The 22890-nt window shown below is 41.3% G+C and overlaps 1 protein-coding gene across 1 annotated transcript in view; it reads right to left on the reverse strand.

Moving 5' to 3' along the window:
- Nucleotides 1-752: 752 nt before the first annotated feature.
- LOC134288076 (sericin-2-like) overlaps nt 753-22890 on the reverse strand; it is a 124810-nt gene continuing 102672 nt past the window's right edge. Inside the window, exon 4 of the mRNA XM_062851771.1 lies at nt 753-878. Coding sequence (XP_062707755.1) covers nt 870-878 — 9 coding nt within the window. The 3' untranslated portion in view covers nt 753-869. The remainder of the gene's footprint in view (nt 879-22890) is intronic.

The raw sequence follows: 22890 nt of genomic DNA on the forward strand, positions 1-22890 counted from the left end.
GGATTTCCTCCGAAATCCTTGGAGGATTTCCTCCGAAATCCTTGGAGGATTTCCTCCGAAATCCTTGGAGGATTTCCTCCGAAATCCTTGGAGGATTTCCTCCGAAATCCTTGGAGGATTTCCTCCGAAATCCTTGGAGGATTTCCTCTGAAATCCTTGGAGGATTTCCTTTCGTAATCCTTGGAGGATTTCCTCCGAAATCCTGGAAGGATTTTCACCGCAATATTTTAAGAATTTCCTCCGAAATCTTTGAAGGATTTCCTCCGAGGAGGATTTTGATTTATTTTGCCATTGCAAAAATATATTTATTCCAAGTCTTTTTAAAGGTCAAAAAAACATGAACCAGTCTAATTCCCATTTGACACAGCGCACTTCCAGCAAAGCCCTGCTCAAGCCCGCAAATTTATTCATTTTCTCCATTTGCGATGTTTCCGATGGCCATTTTTGCTGCAGTTGTTTGCTCGCGCGGTATCTCTACCGTTTTCGTTCCTTTTCGACCAGACCAGGCTTCTCTTCAGGCCTCTCGAGTCTGAAATTGGACACTGGGCTCCGGCTTAGTGTCTCGCGAACTAAGGCGCAACTTGATAACAAATTTGGTCGTAATTAATTCACCGTCGGTAATTAATTTTAATTGCGCGCACCCCCCGTCTGATCTGAGGACAGTGATTATATCCCCCAACCCCATACAAACCGTCTTGTTTGAAAGAAAAACCAGAGCAGAGTACCAGAAACGAGCAAGGAGTCGAGGAAATCGATGTTTTGTACCCCTGGTAAACGACTTAACCTCGCTGTCCCTGTACCAACCCGAGTCTCGCCCCCTCTGGGTCTGAATGTTATCGAAATCCACCCCGGTATAAATGCCGGAAAGGTCAGCTCACCTGTAGGGAAGAAACGTGAGAAAAAAGTGGACGATTTAGTAATGGCACTCGTTTGAAAAAAAAACAAAATAAAGAACGGAGCAAAGGTAAACATAGTTCCACGACCGGAGCTGCCATCTGTTGGTTGTTCGGTTACTGGTGCGAGCGTAAAACATACTCATTAAATCTTAATTTTCTAACTAAGAGGGGTCAAGGGGTGGAGGTCCCGAACAGGAAATGTGGCAAAATTACGGAAGAACAGTATTTTTAAGTAGATTTCACATTTTTCTGTTCAAAACTAATCAAAAGTGGTAAAATAAGTGTAAGGCCATGAATGGCCAATGTTCGGCCATGGATGGCCAATGTTTGGACATAAATGGCCAATGTTTGGCCATGGATGGCCAATGTTTGGCCATGGATGGCCAATGTTTGGCCATGGATGACCAATGTTTGGCCATGGATGACCAATGTTTGGCCATGGATGGCCAATGTTTGGCCATAAATGGCTAAGGTTTGGCCATAAATGGCCACAGTTTTCCCATAGCTCGAATACCATATGGCCATGGTTAGAGGAACCTCCATCAATGCTAAGCTAGTTTTTGGACAAGGCATTGGCATTGGACATGGCAAATTGTATTTGGCCATGGCCAATCTATCTTTTGATCATGGCCAAAATGATTTTAGGCTTCACATGAGTTTCGGACATGATGTCCAAAGTGATCGTGAAAATTGTCCAATACAAATACAGCTATGGCCATAACGTTTTCTGATGATGGTCAAAAGAATCTTCGACTAAACAAGTGAAAATGTCCTTTTTAAAGGACGAACTGTTCTGTGATTTCTAACGAAACTTCATCCACATCAAGTCCTCAATTTCCACTCGGGTTCATCCCGCCGCACCACCAACACCGTTCATTGAAAAAGTCAGAACGCAGCAAGTATTTCCAATTAACTCAAATTACCGATCCCCTCGGGAGACGAGACGAGATGAGCTCAAACTGTGAGCTGTGGAAACTCTGATTTTTCGCTGACGAGGACGACCTGGCCCTAGCAGCAGAAGCAGTGACGACGACGACGACGAAAGTTTAATTAAACACAATCTTCCCCTCATAGTCTTCATAGTCGTAGTCGACGTGGTGGTCGTGGTAGTCGTCGTCGTCACAGTGCGGTGCACAGTGTCAGTTTGGTAAGGGAAAAGTTTCTCTCTAAATTCCCGTCGTCCCAAGGGAGCCATTCGTTTTCTAATTCAACTCGGAATCCAACTTGTGTGTGCGAATGGTTTGAAGGGGGTGGAAACACGAAGGCATCAGGAAAGGAGCTGGAAGGTAAATTACCGAAAATCCTGTTCCTGAGTGTGTTTACTTGACGAGCGTGGTGGTACGGCTGTGTGGCGCTAGGACGGGCGATACAGGCAGGGATTTCAAGCGTGTACGCGAATTCAAATGGGGCAATAAAAATGAATATGTAATTATTTGCATAATGAGATGGTACCGACGACTGTTGCTCGATACGAGGGGTTGTGAGCATTAGATGAAATGCACAGAAAAATCTGAATTGTTCAGAGTGAATATAAATGCACGATAACGCAAGCAGATAAGTCAACAAAAGGTGACAAAAGAGTTATGCGAAAAAAAGGAAACAGGAATCAAAAAGCAAAGCAAAAACAAACACAAGAAAATCGAGAGAACAAAAACTAAAAAAAAAAACATACAAAGAAGAATAAAAGAAATCACAAGCAAACATACATAACATCAACAGAAATAACATGAAGAGACAAAAAGACAAGACAATGAAATACACAAGCAGGAAAAGATAGAATAAACGAAACATGAAAACAAGTAAAAACAATGAAGACAATATGAACAGGGAAGAGAGGGAGAACAGTAAAAAATGATAGAAATACTCAAAAAATATAAAAAACACTTAAAAAAACAAAATGAAAAATCTAGCAATGCAAATGCAAGGGTTTCCAGTTAAATCAAGCAAAAATTTCCAATCATATTCTCCAAGGATTTCCCGTCAAATCTTCCTGGCAGGATTTCCGGTGGAATCCTGGCAGGATTTCCGGTGGAATCCTGGCAGGATTTCCAGCGAAATCTTGGCAGGATTTCCAGCCAAATCCTGGCAGGATTTTCAGCCAAATCCTGGCAGGATTTTCAGCGAAATCCTGGTAGGATTTCCAGCAAAATTCTAGAAGGGTTTTCAGCGAAATCTTGGAAGGATTTCCAACGAAATCCTGGAAGGATTTCCAACGAAATCCTGGAAGGATTTCCAACGAAATCCTGGAAGGATTTCCAACGAAATCCTGGAAGGATTTCCAACGAAATCCTGGAAGGATTTCCAAAGAAATCCTGGAAGGATTACCAACGAAATCCTGGAAGGATTACCAACGAAATCCTGGAAGGATTACCAACGAAATCCTGGAAGGATTACCAACGAAATCCTGGAAGGATTACCAACGAAATCCTGGAAGGATTTCCAACGAAATCCTGGAAGGATTTCCAACGAAATCCTGGGAGGATTTCCAACGAAATCCTGGAAGGATTTCCAACGAAATCCTGGAAGGATTTCCAACGAAATCCTGGAAGGATTTCCAACGAAATCCTGGAAGGATTTCCAACGAAATCCTGGAAGGATTTCCAACGAAATCCTGGAAGGATTTCCAACGAAATCCTGGAAGGATTTCCAACGAAATCCTGGAAGGATTTCCAACGAAATCCTGGAAGGATTTCCAACAAAATCCTGGAAGGATTTCCAACGAAATCCTGGAAGGATTTCCAACGAAATCCTGGAAGGATTTCCAACGAAATCCTGGAAGGATTTCCAACGAAATCCTGGAAGGATTTCCAACGAAATCCTGGAAGGATTTCCAACGAAATCCTGGAAGGATTTCCAACGACATCCTGGAAGGATTTCCAACGAAATCCTGGAAGGATTTCCAACGAAATCCTGGAAGGATTTCCAACGAAATCCTGGAAGGATTTCCAACGAAATCCTGGAAGGATTTCCAACGAAATCCTGGAAGGATTTCCAACGAAATCCTGGAAGGATTTCCAACGAAATCCTGGAAGGATTTCCAACGAAATCCTGGAAGGATTTCCAACGAAATCCTGGAAGGATTTCCAACGAAATCCTGGAAGGATTTCCAACGAAATCCTGGAAGGATTTCCAACGAAATCCTGGAAGGATTTCCAACGAAATCCTGGAAGGATTTCCAACGAAATCCTGGAAGGATTTCCAACGAAATCCTGGAAGGATTTCCAACGAAATCCTGGAAGGATTTCCAACGAAATCCTGGAAGGATTTCCAACGAAATCCTGGAAGGATTTCCAACGAAATCCTGGAAGGATTTCCAACGAAATCCTGGAAGGATTTCCAACGAAATCCTGGAAGGATTTCCAACGAAATCCTGGAAGGATTTCCAACGAAATCCTGGAAGGATTTCCAACGAAATCCTGGAAGGATTTCCAACGAAATCCTGGAAGGATTTCCAACGAAATCCTGGAAGGATTTCCAACGAAATCCTGGAAGGATTTCCAACGAAATCCTGGAAGGATTTCCAACGAAATCCTGGAAGGATTTCCAACGAAATCCTGGAAGGATTTCCAACGAAATCCTGGAAGGATTTCCAACGAAATCCTGGAAGGATTTCCAACGAAATCCTGGAAGGATTTCCTCCGAAATCCTGGAAGGATTTCCAACGAAATCCTGGAAGGATTTCCAACGAAATCCTGGAATGATTTCCAACGAAATCCTGGAAGGATTTCCAACGAAATCCTGGAAGGATTTCCAACGAAATCCTGGAAGGATTTCCAACGAAATCCTGGAAGGATTTCCAAAGAAATCCTGGAAGGATTACCAACGAAATCCTGGAAGGATTACCAACGAAATCCTGGAAGGATTTCCAACGAAATCCTGGAAGGATTTCCAACGAAATCCTGGAAGGATTTCCAACGAAATCCTGGAAGGATTTCCAACGAAATCCTGGAAGGATTTCCAACGAAATCCTGGAAGGATTTCCAACGAAATCCTGGAAGGATTTCCAACGAAATCCTGGAAGGATTTCCAACGAAATCCTGGAAGGATTTCCAACGAAATCCTGGAAGGATTTCCAACGAAATCCTGGAAGGATTTCCAACGAAATCCTGGAAGGATTTCCAACGAAATCCTGGAAGGATTTCCAACGAAATCCTGGAAGGATTTCCAACGAAATCCTGGAAGGATTTCCAACGAAATCCTGGAAGGATTTCCAACGAAATCCTGGAATGATTTCCAACGAAATCCTGGAAGGATTTCCAACGAAATCCTGGAAGGATTTCCAACGAAATCCTGGAAGGATTTCCAACGAAATCCTGGAAGGATTTCCAACGAAATCCTGGAAGGATTTCCAACGAAATCCTGGAAGGATTTCCAACGAAATCCTGAAAGCATTTCCTTCGAAATCGTGGAAGCATTTCCTCCGAAATCCTGGAAGGATTTCCGTCGAAATCATGGAAGCATTTCCTCCGAAATCCTGGAAGGATTTCCGTCGAAATCCTGGAAGAATTTCCGTCGAAATCCTGGATGGATTTTCGCCGAAATTCTGGAAGGATTTCCACCAAAATCCTTGAAAAATTTCCGCCGAAATCCTGGAAGAATTTCCAGCAAAATCTTGGAAGGATTTCCGGTAGAACCTTATCTGTTTTTCCGAAGAAATCTCATCGGGATTTCCGAAAGAATACCGACGAGATTTCCGCAGGAATCCTGCCAGAATTTGCGAAAAAAATCTTGTCAGACTTTCTGGAGATATCCCGCAAGGATTTTTGAAGAAATTCCGTCAGGATTTCCGGAGAAATCACGTCAGGATTTCCGGAGAAATTCCGTCCGGATTTCCGACGAAAACCTTTCCGGATTTCTGGAGAAATCGTTTCCGGATTTCTGGAGAAATCGTTTCCGTATTTCTGGAGAAATCCTTTCCGGATCTCTGGAGAAATGCTGTCCGGGTTTCTGGAGAAATCCTTTTTGGAATTCTAGGGAAATCCTTTCTGGAGAAATCCTTTCCGGAATTCTAGAGAAAAATTCTGTTAGGTCTTCCGGAGATTTTTTTATAGAATTCCCTTATAATATTCTGCTATAAAATTTTATAGCACTATGTTCGTAATAGTTATAAGTGATTGTATCCTACGAACAACCGACGCAGCGATAAAAAACCTGACAGAAGTTTGCTATAAACTTTATAGCACATCCCGAACATATTCCCGGATATTCCTGTTCAACGTGAATGTGGTAATCCTTGCGAATTATTAATCGCATTCCAGTCTCCCAGAATGAATTGACCTCACCATCAATCAATGCTGGGTAGGGAAATTCATCGCATCCATTCCGTATCTGACCGCAAATGGAAAACTAATTGAAATACCGATTGGTCTCGCTTGTTTCGACCTGAATGGCCACCCTCGTCCCGTCGCCTGGTTGCGAATAGTTTTCACTCCACTCTTCCATATTTTGTTGGGCCCTGCTGGCGGCATCGATCCGGAAAAACCCTAGCATCCACGGCACACACACACACACACACACACACACACACACACACACACACACACACACACACACACACACACACACACACACACACACACACACACACACACACACACACACACACACACACTGCACAAACAGCGCAGCATAAATTAATTCTGATTGCGTTTTAATTTGTGGAAGGTTGTCGTCTGTTTCGATTTTGGGTCGTTATCGGTTGGAAACCCGCTCGATAAATTCACCCACTGGATTTCTGGAAGTTTTTCAGGACTTGAAATTGTTGAATCTGTGGCTTTACCACGCACATACATACGCACATACAGACAGTTTTTTTTTATATTAGAGATATAATGTTTTAAAATGGTACAGAATGATACAGGATTATAAAGAAATGATATGAGAATGATACAGGAATGATAAGGGAATGATATAAGAATGATACAGAATAATGTAGAATGATATTTTAGGCTGATTAGCTCGGAGAAAACGAACATTTTTAGCAAACATTTCAGCATGGCTCATCCGTCCTTCGCACCGGCCAAATTTTTGTTAAAAAAATGCTATAATAGCTTCGGGGTCACTCAAAAATTTCACAACATGATTTGTCTCACAACTCCCAATTACTTGTAAAGGTCCGACCTTAGTTGCAGCATACTTGCAGGCGCGAAACAGTTACTCCTCCGTGTCGTAAAACCGCGTCTCAAATGCCCGTGGGCAGTTTTCCAGTTTACGGCACTGGTGTACACCCGCCGCCCATTAAAGGAATCGAGGTAAATGATGCCATAAAAATTAAAACGCGTCAAACCGTGCGGTGTGGCCGCCCTCGTTCAGTCGCCCATTCGTCCCATTCGGTCGTTTGGTGTGCGGTGTGAGATGAATGTCAATATCTTACCTGGGTCCTGGTTGGTATACCGGTACCCGGCAGAAAAGTGGAGGACACTTTGGTGCAGGTGCTATAAAAATTTACGAGCGCTGGCTGGTCGTTGTCGACCGAACCGGATCGGGCTCGGAGGTAGAGAGAAGTTCACGCATGCATGCAAAACTGGCCCAAGAAGGCGATTTGCATGTTTCTTTTCAACGTTTGTTGGTGGACTTATTGTGTTGAAAGGGTTTGATATTATTTTTTTATCTGACAGAATGTTAAAATGATATAATGTTAAATGCAGGAGTGATAAAGTTTTATAATGACAAAACGACAGGTTGACAGAATGACAAGAATGGAACAGAATGATAAAGAATAACATAGAATGATACAGAACGATATAGGAATGATAAAGAATGATACAGAATGATATAGGAATGACAGAATGATACAGAACGATATAGATTGATACAGAATGATACAGTACGATATAGAAAGATACAGAATGATAAACAATACCGAATGATATACAGTCATGACTCGCTGGTTGGGGGCTTAATAGTTGGGTGACTTTTTAGTTGGGGCCCCGTTAGTTGGGCTGTCAGCCAACTAAAAAGTACCTGGATGTCATAATTCAATGTCAAACTGAAAATGACAACCAATCTGTAATTCCGAGGGGTGAGCTAATGAGATTTTGGTTTTTTAAACTTTACTAATAATCGAAAAGAATTTCTATTTCATATTTCTTTAAAAAAAAAGAATATGTACAATTACTTCGAAACAAATGCAAAACATCGGTAATCTTTATTTTGTCGATCATTGAAAGCGTTTTGTGCTTGCTTTTGGTCCGGGTGGTTTCATAAACATCTATATTTTCACTTCACCGACTAAAAATGGGTGAAAATAATTATTTCCTGCATTGGCCATATATGTATCTTGCAAAACGTATCAGTTTTGTTCTAAATCAGGCCAAACATGTCTAAAGGTCCAATCTGCAAAAGAGAGGCTCTCTTTGGGTTCCCTCTCTTTCGTTAATATCTCAGCTGTTTATTTGTATTATGATTGTCTCCTTGCATTGAACGATGGTTAAAACAATCGTCTTTTGATTTGTACTGCAAAAATAGTTGAAAAGTGTACCATTACATTGCAATAATTTAAAGAGAAAGTGAACAAAGAGAGCCTCTCAAATGCAGATAGGACCTATTGAAATGTTTGGCCTGAAATGTGAAACAAATTGAAAAATTTTCCTTTTTGCTTCCAACCTAAACATGATTTAAAAAAACAATGCGCACGCCCCTTGTGCTGCTGTCGCTTCACCCAACTAGCGAATCGAATTCGTTGGTTGGGTGGAGGTTGTGGCTCAACGAGCGGGTTCCGACTGTACAATGATAACAAAATGACATAAAATGATACAAAATGAAATAGAATGATACAGAATGATGTAGAATGTTACAGAACGATACAGAAGAATGATATAGTAATGACATAGAATAATACAGAATTATACATAATGATATACAATGATATAGAAATGACAAAGAATGATACAAAATAATACAGAATAATACAGAATGATACAGAATGATACAGAATAATACAGAATGATACATAATGATACACAATGACATAGAATGATGCACAATGATACGGAATGGCATAGAATGATACAGAATGATACAAGAATAACAGTATGATACAGAATAATATTGAATGATACAGGTTATACAGAATGATATAAATAGATGTAGAATAACACAGAACTATACAGAATAATATAGGAATGATATAAAATGGTACAGAATGATATAGAATGATACAGAATGATATTGAAATAACATAGAATGATACAGATAGATTTAGAAAGATGACATAGAATGATGCCAAAGGATGATAGAAAATGATACAGAATGATAAAGATTGCTACAGAACGATACAGAACGATACAGAATGATGTAGGAATGTCATTAAATGATACAGAAAAAATATAGAATGATACAGAACAAACAAAATAAAATGATACAGAATAATTTAGAATGATATAGGAATGATATAAAATGGTACAGAATGACATAGAATGATACAGAATGATATTGAAATGACATAGAATGATACAGAAGGATAAAGAAATATACAGAATGATACAGAATGACATAGAATGATACAGGATGATATAAAAATACCAAAGAATGGAAGAAAATGATACAGAATGATAGAGATTGATATAGGAATGATATAAAACGGTACAGAATGACATAGAATGATATAGAATGATACAGAATAATAAAGAATGACGTCTAATGATACAAAATGATATATAGAATGATATAGAATGAAACGGAACGATACAGAATGATATCGGAATGATACATAATGACACAGAATGATACAGAATGATAAAGAATGATGTAGGAATGATACAGAATGACGTATAATGATACAAAAAGATATAACGAATGATATAGTATGATACAGAATGATATAGGAATGATATTGAATGACATATCTGTCTGTATGTGTGTATGTGCAACGATTGAACTTACGACTAACTTCAAGGAAAGTCACTGACTTCCTTCAAGTGAATCACTCTTCGCATTTTTTTCTGCGCGCACCGTAAAGCACCATTTGAGGGCGACGAAAATTAGCTGTTGTTATACACCGCGCCGGCAGTTGTTAATTAGCACCCTGGTCGTCGTCGCCATCGTCGCATTCGTCGCCGTAGGCATCAAGTGGTTTTACGAGCTGTGCGCCGTTTTTATTGACCTGCAATTATTGTTTTAGAGAGGAGTTGCAAAATTATGGCCCCTCGTAAAAAGTCAGGGGCTCTCGGCTCTCGGGATAATTGCTTTCGTGTTTTTATTTTTAAGTTGTTTACTTTCGAAAACACGGTGGTTGTTTGCCGCATCGTCGTCGTCGTCAACGTAGTCACAGATCTCACCGCTGGCAGTACTTCTGCTATAAAACTTAACCATAATTGCCCGCGTTTCAGTTGTTAAATCGGGTCGCAACTGCTGCTTAACGGTTGTTGAAATCGTAATCGTAATCTCCGTGATAATTTCCTGGCGAAACAGATCATAAAGTTTTGCACGCACAGACATTCATACGCACATACACACGCACAGACAGACAGACATAGTCCGGTACAAACCAATCTCAGTTTCATTTGATCTCCTCCTCTTGCCACTCTTTTTGTAGGGACCCAGAGTAATAACGGGAAAATGGAAATTACACCATTCGCTGAATCATTGTGGATCAAAGGATGGCAAAAGTTTTTTTTTTCGGTACGCTCGCAAAAAAGGACATTCACTGGGAACGAGCGGAAATTGCATGGTTTATGGCAAACAATGACCACACTACCGCCAATGCAGTTTTTCCATCGGAAATGGAACCCGGACGGTGCGGATTAATTCCGATGAGGGCGCTTGTCACTGCCGACAACGGACCGGGAGTGAGCTTTTGTTTGTTGATAACAAAGGGAAGCTTAAAAATCAATGCAATCGTAATGAAGCGGAAGAATAATTGGCGGGAAATGGCTGCTATAAAATGCGGGAAACTATTTCCACTGAACCAAAATGCCTTGTTATTATAACGCGAATCCTGTCGGAATTTCAGCGGAAACGCTCCCAAGATTTTAGGAGGAAATCTTTCAAGGATTTTGGTGGAAACCCTCCAAGGATTTTGGAAGAAATCCTCCAAAGATTTCAGTGGAAATCCTCCAGGATTTCGGGGGAACTCCTCCAAGCATTTAAGGAAAAATACTCCGAAAATTTCCGTGAAGATCCGAGGATTTCGACGGAAGTCATCCTAAAGTTGCGGTAAAAATCTTTCAAGGATTGAAGTGGAAATCCTTCAAGGATTAAGGTCAATATCCTGATCAATTTCGGTGTATATCCTGGAAGGAATTCCACTGAAATCCTTGAAGAAAATCCTGAGAGGATTTCCACTGAAATTCCAAAATGATGTCCACTAAAATCCTAAAAGGACTTCCACTTAAATCATTGATGGTTTTCCACCAAAATCTTGAAAGTATTTCCACCGAAATCCTGGAAGGAGGTCCACCGAAATCCTGGAAGGATTCCCACCGAAATCCTGGAAGGATTTCCACCGAAATCCTGGAAGGATTTCCCCCAAAATCCTGGAAGAATTTCCACCGAAATCCTGAGAAAAATTCAACCGAAAATCTGGAAAGATTTCAACCGCAATCCTGGAAGGATGTCAACCGAAATCCTGAAAAGATTTCAACCGAAATCCTGAAAAAAAATTCAACCGAAATTCTGGAAAGATATCAACCGCAATCCTGGAAGGATGTCAACCGAAATCCTGGAAAGATTTCAACCGAAATCATGGAAGAATTTTCACTGAAATTCTCGAAGGATTCCAACTGAAATCCTCGAAGTACTTCAAACGAAATCCTGAAAGGATTTCCATCGAAATCCTGGAAGAAGGTCCACGGAAATCCTGAAGGGATTTTCACCAAAATTCTATAAGGATTTTCACTGAAATCCTGGAAGGATTCCTTCGTAGACCCTTGGAGGATTTCTCCGGAAATCCTTGGAGGATTGTTCCGGAAATCCTTGGAGGATTGTTCCGGAAATCCTTGGAGGATTTCTCCGGAAATCCTTGGAGGATGTCTCCGGAAATCCTTGGAGGATTTCTCCGGAAATCCTGGGAGGATTTCTCCGGAAATCCTTGGAGGATTTCTCCGGAAATCCTTGGAGGATTTCTCCGGAAATCCTTGGAGGATTTCTCCGGAAATCCTTGGAGGATTTCTCCGGAAATCCTTGGAGGATTTCTCCGGAAATCCTTGGAGGATTTCTCCGGAAATCCTTGGAGGATTTCTCCGGAAATCCTTGGAGGATTTCTCCGGAAATCCTTGGAGGATTTCTCCGGAAATCCTTGGAGGATTTCTCCGGAAATCCTTGGAGGATTTCTCCGGAAATCCTTGGAGGATTTCTCCGGAAATCCTTGGAGGATTTCTCCGGAAATCCTTGGAGGATTTCTCCGGAAATCCTTGGAGGATTTCTCCGGAAATCCTTGGAGGATTTCTCCGGAAATCCTTGGAGGATTTCTCCGGAAATCCTTGGAGGATTTCTCCGGAAATCCTTGGAGGATTTCTCCGGAAATCCTTGGAGGATTTCTCCGGAAATCCTTGGAGGATTTCTCCGGAAATCCTTGGAGGATTTCTCCGGAAATCCTTGGAGGATTTCTCCGGAAATCCTTGGAGGATTTCTCCGGAAATCCTTGGAGGATTTCTCCGGAAATCCTTGGAGGATTTCTCCGGAAATCCTTGGAGGATTTCTCCGGAAATCCTTGGAGGATTTCTCCGGAAATCCTTGGAGGATTTCTCCGGAAATCCTTGGAGGATTTCTCCGGAAATCCTTGGAGGATTTCTCCGGAAATCCTTGGAGGATTTCTCCGGAAATCCTTGGAGGATTTCTCCGGAAATCCTTGGAGGATTTCTCCGGAAATCCTTGGAGGATTTCTCCGGAAATCCTTGGAGGATTTCTCCGGAAATCCTTGGAGGATTTCTCCGGAAATCCTTGGAGGATTTCTCCGGAAATCCTTGGAGGATTTCTCCGGAAATCCTTGGAGGATTTCTCCGGAAATCCTTGGAGAATTTCTCCGGAAATCCTTGGAGGATTTCTCCGGAAATCCTTGGAGGATTTCTCCGGAAATCCTTGGAGGATTTCTCCGGAAATCCTTGGAGGATTTCTCCGGAAATCCTTGGAGGATTTCTCCGGAAATCCTTGGAGGATTTCTCCGGAAATCCTTGGAGGATTTCTCCGGAAATCCTTGGAGGATTTCTCCGGAAATCCTTGGAGGATTTCTCCGGAAATCCTTGGAGGATTTCTCCGGAAATCCTTGGAGGATTTCTCCGGAAATCCTTGGAGGATTTCTCCGGAAATCCTTGGAGGATTTCTCCGGAAATCCTTGGAGGATTTCTCCGGAAATCCTTGGAGGATTTCTCCGGAAATCCTTGGAGGATTTCTCCGGAAATCCTTGGAGGATTTCTCCGGAAATCCTTGGAGGATTTCTCCGGAAATCCTTGGAGGATTTCTCCGGAAATCCTTGGAGGATTTCTCCGGAAATCCTTGGAGGATTTCTCCGGAAATCCTTGGAGGATTTCTCCGGAAATCCTTGGAGGATTTCTCCGGAAATCCTTGGAGGATTTCTCCGGAAATCCTTGGAGGATTTCTCCGGAAATCCTTGGAGGATTTCTCCGGAAATCCTTGGAGGATTTCTCCGGAAATCCTTGGAGGATTTCTCCGGAAATCCTTGGAGGATTTCTCCGGAAATCCTTGGAGGATTTCTCCGGAAATCCTTGGAGGATTTCTCCGGAAATCCTTGGAGGATTTCTTCGGAAATCCTTGGAGGATTTCTTCGGAAATCCTTGTAGGATTTCTTCGGAAATCCTTGGAGGATTTCTCCAGAAATCCTTGGAGGATTTCTCCAGAAATCCTTGGAGGATTTCTCCAGAAATCCTTGGAGGATTTCTCCAGAAATCCTTGGAGGATTTCTCCAGAAATCCTTGGAGGATTTCTCCAGAAATCCTTGGAGGATTTCTCCAGAAATCCTTGGAGGATTTCTCCAGAAATCCTTGGAGGATTTCTCCAGAAATCCTTGGAGGATTTCTCCAGAAATCCTTGGAGGATTTCTCCAGAAATCCTTGGAGGATTTCTCCAGAAATCCTTGGAGGATTTCTCCAGAAATCCTTGGAGGATTTCTCCAGAAATCCTTGGAGGATTTCTCCAGAAATCCTTGGAGGATTTCTCCAGAAATCCTTGGAGGATTTCTCCAGAAATCCTTGGAGGATTTCTCCAGAAATCCTTGGAGGATTTCTCCAGAAATCCTTGGAGGATTTCTCCAGAAATCTTTAGAGGATTTCTCCGGAAATCCTTGGATCATTTCTTCGGAAATCCTTGGAGGATTTCTCCGGAAATCCTGACGGGATTTCTCCGGAAATCCTGACGGGATTTCTCCGGAAATCCTGACGGGATTTTTCCGAAAAATTGTTGATAAAACACTGAAAAACATCTTTGGTAACTCTATCTCTAACGCCGTCATAAATTACTCATCTGCCATCGTAACTATTCATACGGATTATCGCAAATTTATCACCCCCTTGTAAATTCGCACATTTTCAACAACAGTTTAACAGACAGACTCTCCACTGACTGCGTGGTAGAGCGATGAGGCAACGCTCGCGCAACACCATTTGTCACAATTCGGCTCGTAGAGGTGCGAAGACGCGCCGGCGAGTACAGTAGTGACAGACGGTGGCAACGGGCATCGTCGCATTTATTATTCGAATGCCTCTCCAAGCTGCTGCTGAACAACGAGGCACTCATCCATCAAATTGTCACCCTCCGCTCCGCCGGTGCGGTGTTTTCGAGTGCGTTTTTTATTGTTTTGGTGAGTGCGTGTGAGGTACGTAAGTCACACCTTAGTTTATTGAAAGCGAAATGAGACTTTGAGTAATTCACTTAGCGAACAGGTGAAGCCATCTTAGTTCCTTGAATCAAATAACCTAAATTTCACAGGAAAAGACTAAAAAATGTAGTCTGTTTGGAGACATTTTTGCGTTGAAATCAATCCAGATAAGCTGAATGTGAAGTTGACCAGTTTTTTTTGTGTTGAATGCACAGACATACACACGCACATACATACCTACAATTTATCAGTTTCTTCAATGATAAGCCAAATGAAATCCAAGATTCCCATCCAAAATGTGTTATTGTAGATTGAAATGGGGTATTTCAGGAGAGGAAAGGAGAAGACCAAGTGAACTTTGTATGAAGATCTTTCACGCACGCACATACATACACACATACATACGCACAGACACCTTCGAACGAATGCTGCTTCCTTTCTGAAGTAAAAAAGCAATCATCATAATTCAGTAAAAAGTCCGGTTTGAAGATTACCGCCGCAAGGGGCGAGACACCATACGGAGATAATTACCATAACAAAAGACCCGAAATCGGCAAACCGCACACAGCACACGCACGCACAATGACACAAAGCAAAGTAGTACAGAAGCGGAGGAAAGACGCACATGCCACAGCACTGTTTGTTCGTCTTCTTCTTCTGCCGTTTTGTTAATTTTCTATTTCATCAATCGTGGATGGATTGATGGGACAACAAAACGCCACCGCCACGTCGTTGTCGCCGTTGGCGATCCGCACAATGATCACCGTTTGTAATTTATGATAATTATCTCCGCTCTCGGCACATGCCCGGCACATGCCCGGCACCGTCATCACCGTAATCGTCTCTATTTTCGTCAGTCAATGTGAGCCAACAACGGCAAGGCAAGACAACGGCGTGGGAATTATCCACCTTTTGATAAACAATTGATGGGGTTGTTGAAGGATCGCCGGTATGGTTGCGTTTGCTAGGCGATGGTACGTGCCGAGGACAGCTGAGGTAATATTTGCGTCTGAGTCTGGAGGATCGCAGTCTGGAAACGAGAGACAATGACTCTGTTGAGTCGTTATTCTTCGAGAATAATGAGCGATTCAGGAGTGGAAGATCAATTGTCTGCAGAAAACTTGCTGCGAAAACAGTCTGCCTATATAGGTTTGCAAGGACGTGGCCAGCGCGAATAAGGGGTTTTCATTGACTGCTTAGTCTGATTGCCAGCTATCTAGCAATACCTATCAGGATTTCATGTAAATCCAAACAAAGAGAAAATTCTGCGCTAAGTAACAATACCATGGAACGAGCTCACCAATTTACCAAACCATAATAGGTTACTCAGTGGAGGGATTGAGAGGGATATCGAGAAACGGATTAACAGGGCATATAGCATTAGCAGGTGCGATGCGCTAAATGAGATGAAAAATGATAAATGAGAGGTGATAGATGAGAGTTGAGAGATGAAAAATGCAAAATGATGATGATGATGATGAGAGATGAAAAAAGAGATGAAAAAAAGAGATGAGAGATAAAACATGCGAGATGAAAGATGCGAGATTAATATGAAAGATGAGAGCTGAAATATGAGAAAATATGATGATGAGAGAAGAGAGGTGTGAGAAAAGAAGAGATGAGAGGTGAAATATGCTGATGATCTTAATGCGAGATGATGGTGACGATGATCAGATATGAGAGATAACAGATAAGGCATAAGAGATAACAGATAATGATGACGAAAGATGCGAGATGAAAAATGTGAGCCAAGCGATGAGAAATTAGAGATGACAGATAAGAGATGAGTGATGCGAGATGAGAGATGCGCGACGAGAGTTAAGAGGTAAGAGATAAGAGATAGGAGATGATAAATGATGATGATGAGAGAGGAAAGATGAGAGATGTAGATGATAAGAGATACGAGATGGTGATGATAATGAGAAATGGGAGCTGAGATATGAAGGATGAGAGATAATGATGACAAAAGATGTTGTTGTTGTTGATGATGATGATGATGATGATGATGATGATAAAAGATGTTGCTGGTGATGATGATGATGATGATGATAATGGTTATGATGAATAGTGATGAAAGAAAACGAGAAAGTAGACTGTTGCAAGGACTGTTGACGATGATGATGAGAGATGATGTAAGAAAGGAGAGATGATTGATGAGAGATGGTGATGATGATGATCATGATGATGATGAAAATGTGAGATGTGAGATGACAGGCAAGAGATGACAAATGAGAAATGACATATGACAGATGGCAGATGAGAGATGAGATCAGTGGTGAGAGATATAAGATGAAAGATGAGAGATGGTGATGATAATGAGAGATGAGAGCTAAAAGATGAAATATGAGAGATGAGAGCTAAAAGATGAAATATGAGAGATAAGAGGTGAAAGCTGAGCTGAGAGATGAGAGTTCAAAGTTGGTAGATGAGAGATAAGAGATGAACTATGATAGATAAGAGATAAGAGATGATGATGATTATGAGAGATAAGAGATAAGAGGTGAGAGATGATGATGATGAGAGGAAAAATATGGCGATGATGATGAAGAGAGATTAGGGATAAGAAAGAAGAGATGAGAGATTAAATATGTTGATGATCTTAATGCGAGATGATAATGAGAGATGAGCGATGAGAGTTGAAAGTTGAGAAACGAAAGATGAGATATGAGAGGTAAGAGATGAGAAATGATAGATGAGTCATGAGAGACGAATGATGAGAGATGAAAAATGAGAGATGAGAGGTGATAGATGTGAATTGAGAGATGAAAAATGCGAAATGATGATGATGATAATGAGAGATGGAATAAGATATGAGAATGAAAGATGCGAGATTAAACATGCGAGATGAAACATGCGAAATGAAAGATGCGAGATGAAATATGAGAGATGAGAGCTGAAAGATGATAGATGAAAGATGAGAGATAATGATGAAAGAAGAGAGGCGAGAGAAGAGAAGAGATGAGAGATGAAATATTCTGATGATCTTAATGCGAGATGATGGTGACGATGATCAGATATGAGAGATGACAGATAAGAAATAAAAGTTAAGAGACAATGATGATGAGAAATGCGAGATAAGAAATGTGAGCCAAGCGATGATAGATTAGAGTTGAGAGATAAGAGCTGAGTGATGCGAGATGAGAGGTGCGCGACGAGATTTAAGAGGTAAGATATAAGAGATAGGAGATGATAGGTGATGATGATGATGATAATGAGTGATGAGAGCTGACAGATGATGATGATTAAGGTTGAAGAATTCGTCATTGATATCACCGTCATCATTGAAATTTTGAAAGCATTTTTTTCGTTTAAAACACAAATGTTCGTTAAGGACAGACTTGTTAGACTCCCAAAATGGCCGCCACAATGGTCGACTTTGGCACCTACTCACGATTTCAAGCGCACAAATCTCATTGTAAACAAAACCAGCGCACCTGAGCTTCTTATTGTAAGCTTATTATTAGTGAGCAAGAACAGAATTGTTGTTTGAAGCTTGCTTCTTGAGATTTGGGCGTCTGAAGTTCTGATGCATTGTTGAAGCGGGATTTCAAGAAGTTTGTCCTTAAGAAGTATTCACTGTATTCCAGATGGAGAATGGAATACAGTGGATACATTTTCATTGTAAACATTTATGCCTTGCAAGAGAAAACTGCTTTCGAAATTTCAATGATGACGATGATATCAATTACGAATCCTTCAACTTTAAAGATGTTGTTGCTGTTGATGATGATGATGATGATGATAATGATGATTACAATGGTGACGATAGAAAAGCGAGAAGGAAGACTGTTGCAAAGACTGTTGACGATGATGATGGTGATAAGAGATGATGATGTGAGAGTAAAGAGGATTGATGAGCTATGGTGATGGTAATGAACATGATGATGATGAAGATGTGAGGTAACAGGCAAGAGATGATAAATGAGAAATGACAGATGACAGATGAAATATTAAGGATGAGAGATAAGAGATGAAAGATGAGAGATGTGAGATGCTGATAATAATGAGAGATGAGAGATGAGAAATGAGTGATGAGAGATGAGCATTGAGAGTTGGTAGATGAGAGATGAGAGTTTAGAGTTGGTGGATGAAAGATGAGAGATGAAAAATGAGAGATGAAAGATGAGAGATGAAATATGAGAGATAAGAGATAAGATATGACGGATGATGATGAGAGATGAGAGATAAGAGGTGAGAGATAATGAGGATGATAGATGAATGATGGCGATGATAATGAAAATAGATGAGGGATAAGAACGAAGAGATGAGAGACGATGATGATGAGAGATGAGAAATAAGACAAAAGAGATGAGAGACAATGATGATGAGAGATGGTGATAATGATGGGAGATGAAAAATTGGCATGACTGCGGTAAAAATTAAACAGGGTAATAAAAGTGGCAAATGAGGGATGAGGAATTTTGGGCATGTCTAGACTGTGGTGTGATTTAGATTGGTGGCTGTAATCTCGTTGAATTAATTGGTGAGCTCGTTCCATCATATCGTCAACTTATGAAAACTCTGTAATTAATTTGGTTCTCCATCATTGACATCCAAGGTTGTACAGACTATGCTTGCATGGAGTTTTATTCTACTGTCACAGAGGAGATGTCATTACAGGAATTGGTGAGCTCGTTTTATGAATTTTTACTATGATATGCAAATCTACTAAATATTTGCTTGCAATCAATAAAAAGTGATACTATTTCAAGCATCCTAAACATAATTCCAGAAACCTTCTTAAACAACCACCTTAATAGAATCTGGCAACCCTGTCCCGCTGCCTGTATCAATCTCAACCGAAGAGTTATTTCACAATTGTCCCTCGGACAGTTGTTATGACAAACATGAATGGAGCAACATCAAAACATGGTTCTCATATTTCACACAATCGAGCGGCAGCCAGTATTGTGTGTTGTGGCAGAAACATTTTTTATTATTTTTGAATAACAATCACACTCGTGGCGGTGAAATGTGAATCGCGTAGCCAGTCAGTCAGCTCAGCCGGCTCCGGTCTCTCGTCCGATTGCGAACCCATAAATCAGCGAGTTCAGTTCAGCTCTGCTCAACTCGGCGTTGGTTCGAAAAGGGTGTGGCCGCCACATCGCACAACCAGTCAGCCAGTCGCTTGTCATTCAGTCAGTTTATTAAAATGATGATGATATACAAGCCGCGACATGTGCGGCATGCCACTGCTACTCGCGTTTCGACGATGTGCTATAAAAAGATTTCGAGCGGGTCGGACGGATGAAACGGGACGCGCAAAATATGCGAAATAATAATACTAATGGCAATCATAACATACATGCTTCATGCGGTGGCAGTGTTGCCAGTAATCTGATTGAAGTTTGTGACGAAGTTCTTTAGAAATATCGTCACAAATCCAAGTCTACATTTTATGGCAAACGTTATAGCAACTCCTTCTCTCAAGAAATCCATCAGATGGCAGCACTGCCATCGCCAAAGTGACAGCAAAAACCGCCCCATCGCCCTCATCTAATACCGTCAGGCCAGGCACGATCAGCACACTTTACGAGGGCAGTTTCTGCCGTTTCTGCATCGAGCTAAACGCTAAACGAATCGAAACGGGAGGCCTCGCTCTCGAAATTGAATTGAAAGTGGCGTAAAATTTAATGCTTAAATAAAGTGCGCCGTAAATAAACACCGCCGTCCATTTTAGAGCTCGCGCCGCCACCATATAGTCGGCTGATGGTTTTCTCCTTCATTTATTTCACGCGAGCCGTGAACAACCTCGTTGCCATCAAGAGAGCCAGCGAGGAGCGGTGACAAATGGCGGCGGGGACCACGAACGACGACAGCGATTAACCTTTTGACATATTTGTGTCAAAAGGGTGGTTGCCAGTTGCCAGCAAACGGCGAGATTCGGAGAGAGGTTATGGCCTGCTGCACATCAGGCTATAGCGGGGCGATTCGCAGAAGTGTGTCATCGATCGGCGAAAGCGCGCAGTAGGCGAGGAGATCTGCCGCGTGTGAACTATCACGCGGGCAGCGCTTGTAACCCCTGTGACTGGAATTATATGACAGAGGACAACCTGACCTGATGGACAAATTGGTGTCATGCATTGGGGCCTGATAGCAGTGCCATAATGTTAATTGGACTGGCATCGGTGGAATTTGTTGACGTAATGCTTGATGCAAGCTTGATGAAGGATTCGATAGATTGTTGGTAGGACGGGATAAGGCTTGGATTGATTGAATGGATTTCCATTGAAATCCTGGAAGGATTACCAATGCAATCACCCAAAGATTTCCAATGAAATCCTGGAAGGATTTCCTCCAAAATATTGGGAGAATTTCCTCCAAAATCATGGAAGAATTTCCTCTAAAACCCAGGAAAGATTTCCAGCGAAATCCTGAGAAGATGCCCAGCGAAATCCGGAAGGATTTCCAGCGAAATCATGAGAGGATTTCCAATTAACGTCAAAATTCAAGGTATCGGGCGTCCCATCACACCATGGATGGAATTTCGGTTTTCAGCGTTGGCATTTCAATAATAGTGAATTTTGGTAATTTGCATAAAGGAACTCTCAATTCAACATATCTATTCAATCAGAACGACTGGATCCACAGATTGTCCGTAATGATTTGCCTTCTGTCTATATCAATGGGACAGTTGTCAATTTGAGTGTCTCAAACCAAACTTTCTCATCGCTCTACTGCTACACTGCCTCATGACACATTATCTAAACATTGTCTTTGCATCGAAAGCAATTTTTCGACATTTTCTCATGCAACGAGTGTCCCATTTGAGCAACACTTGTTTGGCGAGCGTCTTACTGTACATCACAGGGCTGAACTTGAACAAGATTAGTTCTCAAATCAACTGTTGCGGTTGCTGTCCGTCAGTTGAAAAACCCAACGATTCAGCGATTGGTTTTCTTAGATTTGAAAGTAAATCATCAATTTCGGCTGCCCCAGTTCAATTTACTTCTGATGCTTTTACTAAAACTTGATTTTAACGGTGACTTTTCGTTGAAGACATTCTCAAAATTTGCGAGTGTCTCGCCATAATTCAAAAGCACATTTTCCATTGTCAACTTAAACTAGATTAGGCATTATTTTAGCTCATAGGCAAATCAAATATCTTAGATATATCGTAGATCTTATGTACTGCTAACGGTATTCTTGAAACTAAATAAAAAATATAATTTCAAGTGTCCCAAACCGTTAAAGTGAAGTATTTTCGGCACTCTCACGAGTGTCATGCTCAGCATATTCTCATTTCACAACAATAACACTTCTGACACTTTTTAATAAAGCTTGATTTTTAGTTTAATTTTCAGTGTTGGCGTTTCAATGATCATAACTTTTGTTAATGTGGAAGAAGTTAGAATTCAAGTTTAATTGCCTTCTAGATTTGTGAGACACTTTAGAATACGAGTGTCCCAAGTCATTACTTAAAAACCATTTTCCACTTTTTACTGACTATTTTTAGATGAAATTTCATCTAAAGATTGTCTTCCCATTAAAAATATAATTTCAACATTTTCTCAATCTGCGAGTGTCCCACTTGAGTAACATTTTTTTTGACGAGTGTCTCACTGTACTTTAACTTGGGCATGATTAGGCCTTGATTAAAGGATCTGAGAAGTTCAACAGGACGATTCAGCGACTGGTGTTCTTGAATTATAACGTAAATTTCTTATTCCAGTGCCCAAATTGCTATGGAAGAGCATTTTCAGCATTCTTTGCGAGGATTTCTAGCGAAATCCTGTAAGGATTTCCATCGAAATCCTGGAAGAATCTACAGCGAAATCCTGGATAGACTTCCAGCGAAATCCTGGAAGAATCTACAGCGAAATCCTGGATGGATTTCCAGCGAAATTCTGGAAGGATTTCCAGCGAAAGCCTGGAAGGATTTCCAGCGAAATCCTGGAAGAATTTCCAGCGAAATCCTGTGAGGACTCCAGCGAAATCCTAGAAGGATTTCCGACGAAATCCTGAGAGGATTTCTGGCGAAATCCTGAGAGGATTTCCGGCGAAATCCTGAGAGGATTTCCGGCGAAATCCTGAGAGGATTTCCGGCAAAATCCTGAGAGGATTTCCGGCGAAATCCTGGAAGGATTTCCAGCGAAATCCTGGAAGGATTTCCAGCGAAATCCTGGAAGGATTTCCAGCGAAATCCTGGAAGGATTTCCAGCGAAATCCTGGAAGGATTTCCAGCGAAATCCTGGAAGGATTTCCAGCGAAATCCTGGAATGA

Source organism: Aedes albopictus, chromosome 1 (assembly GCF_035046485.1).
Source record: "Aedes albopictus strain Foshan chromosome 1, AalbF5, whole genome shotgun sequence".
Taxonomy (NCBI): Eukaryota; Metazoa; Arthropoda; class Insecta; order Diptera; family Culicidae; genus Aedes; species Aedes albopictus.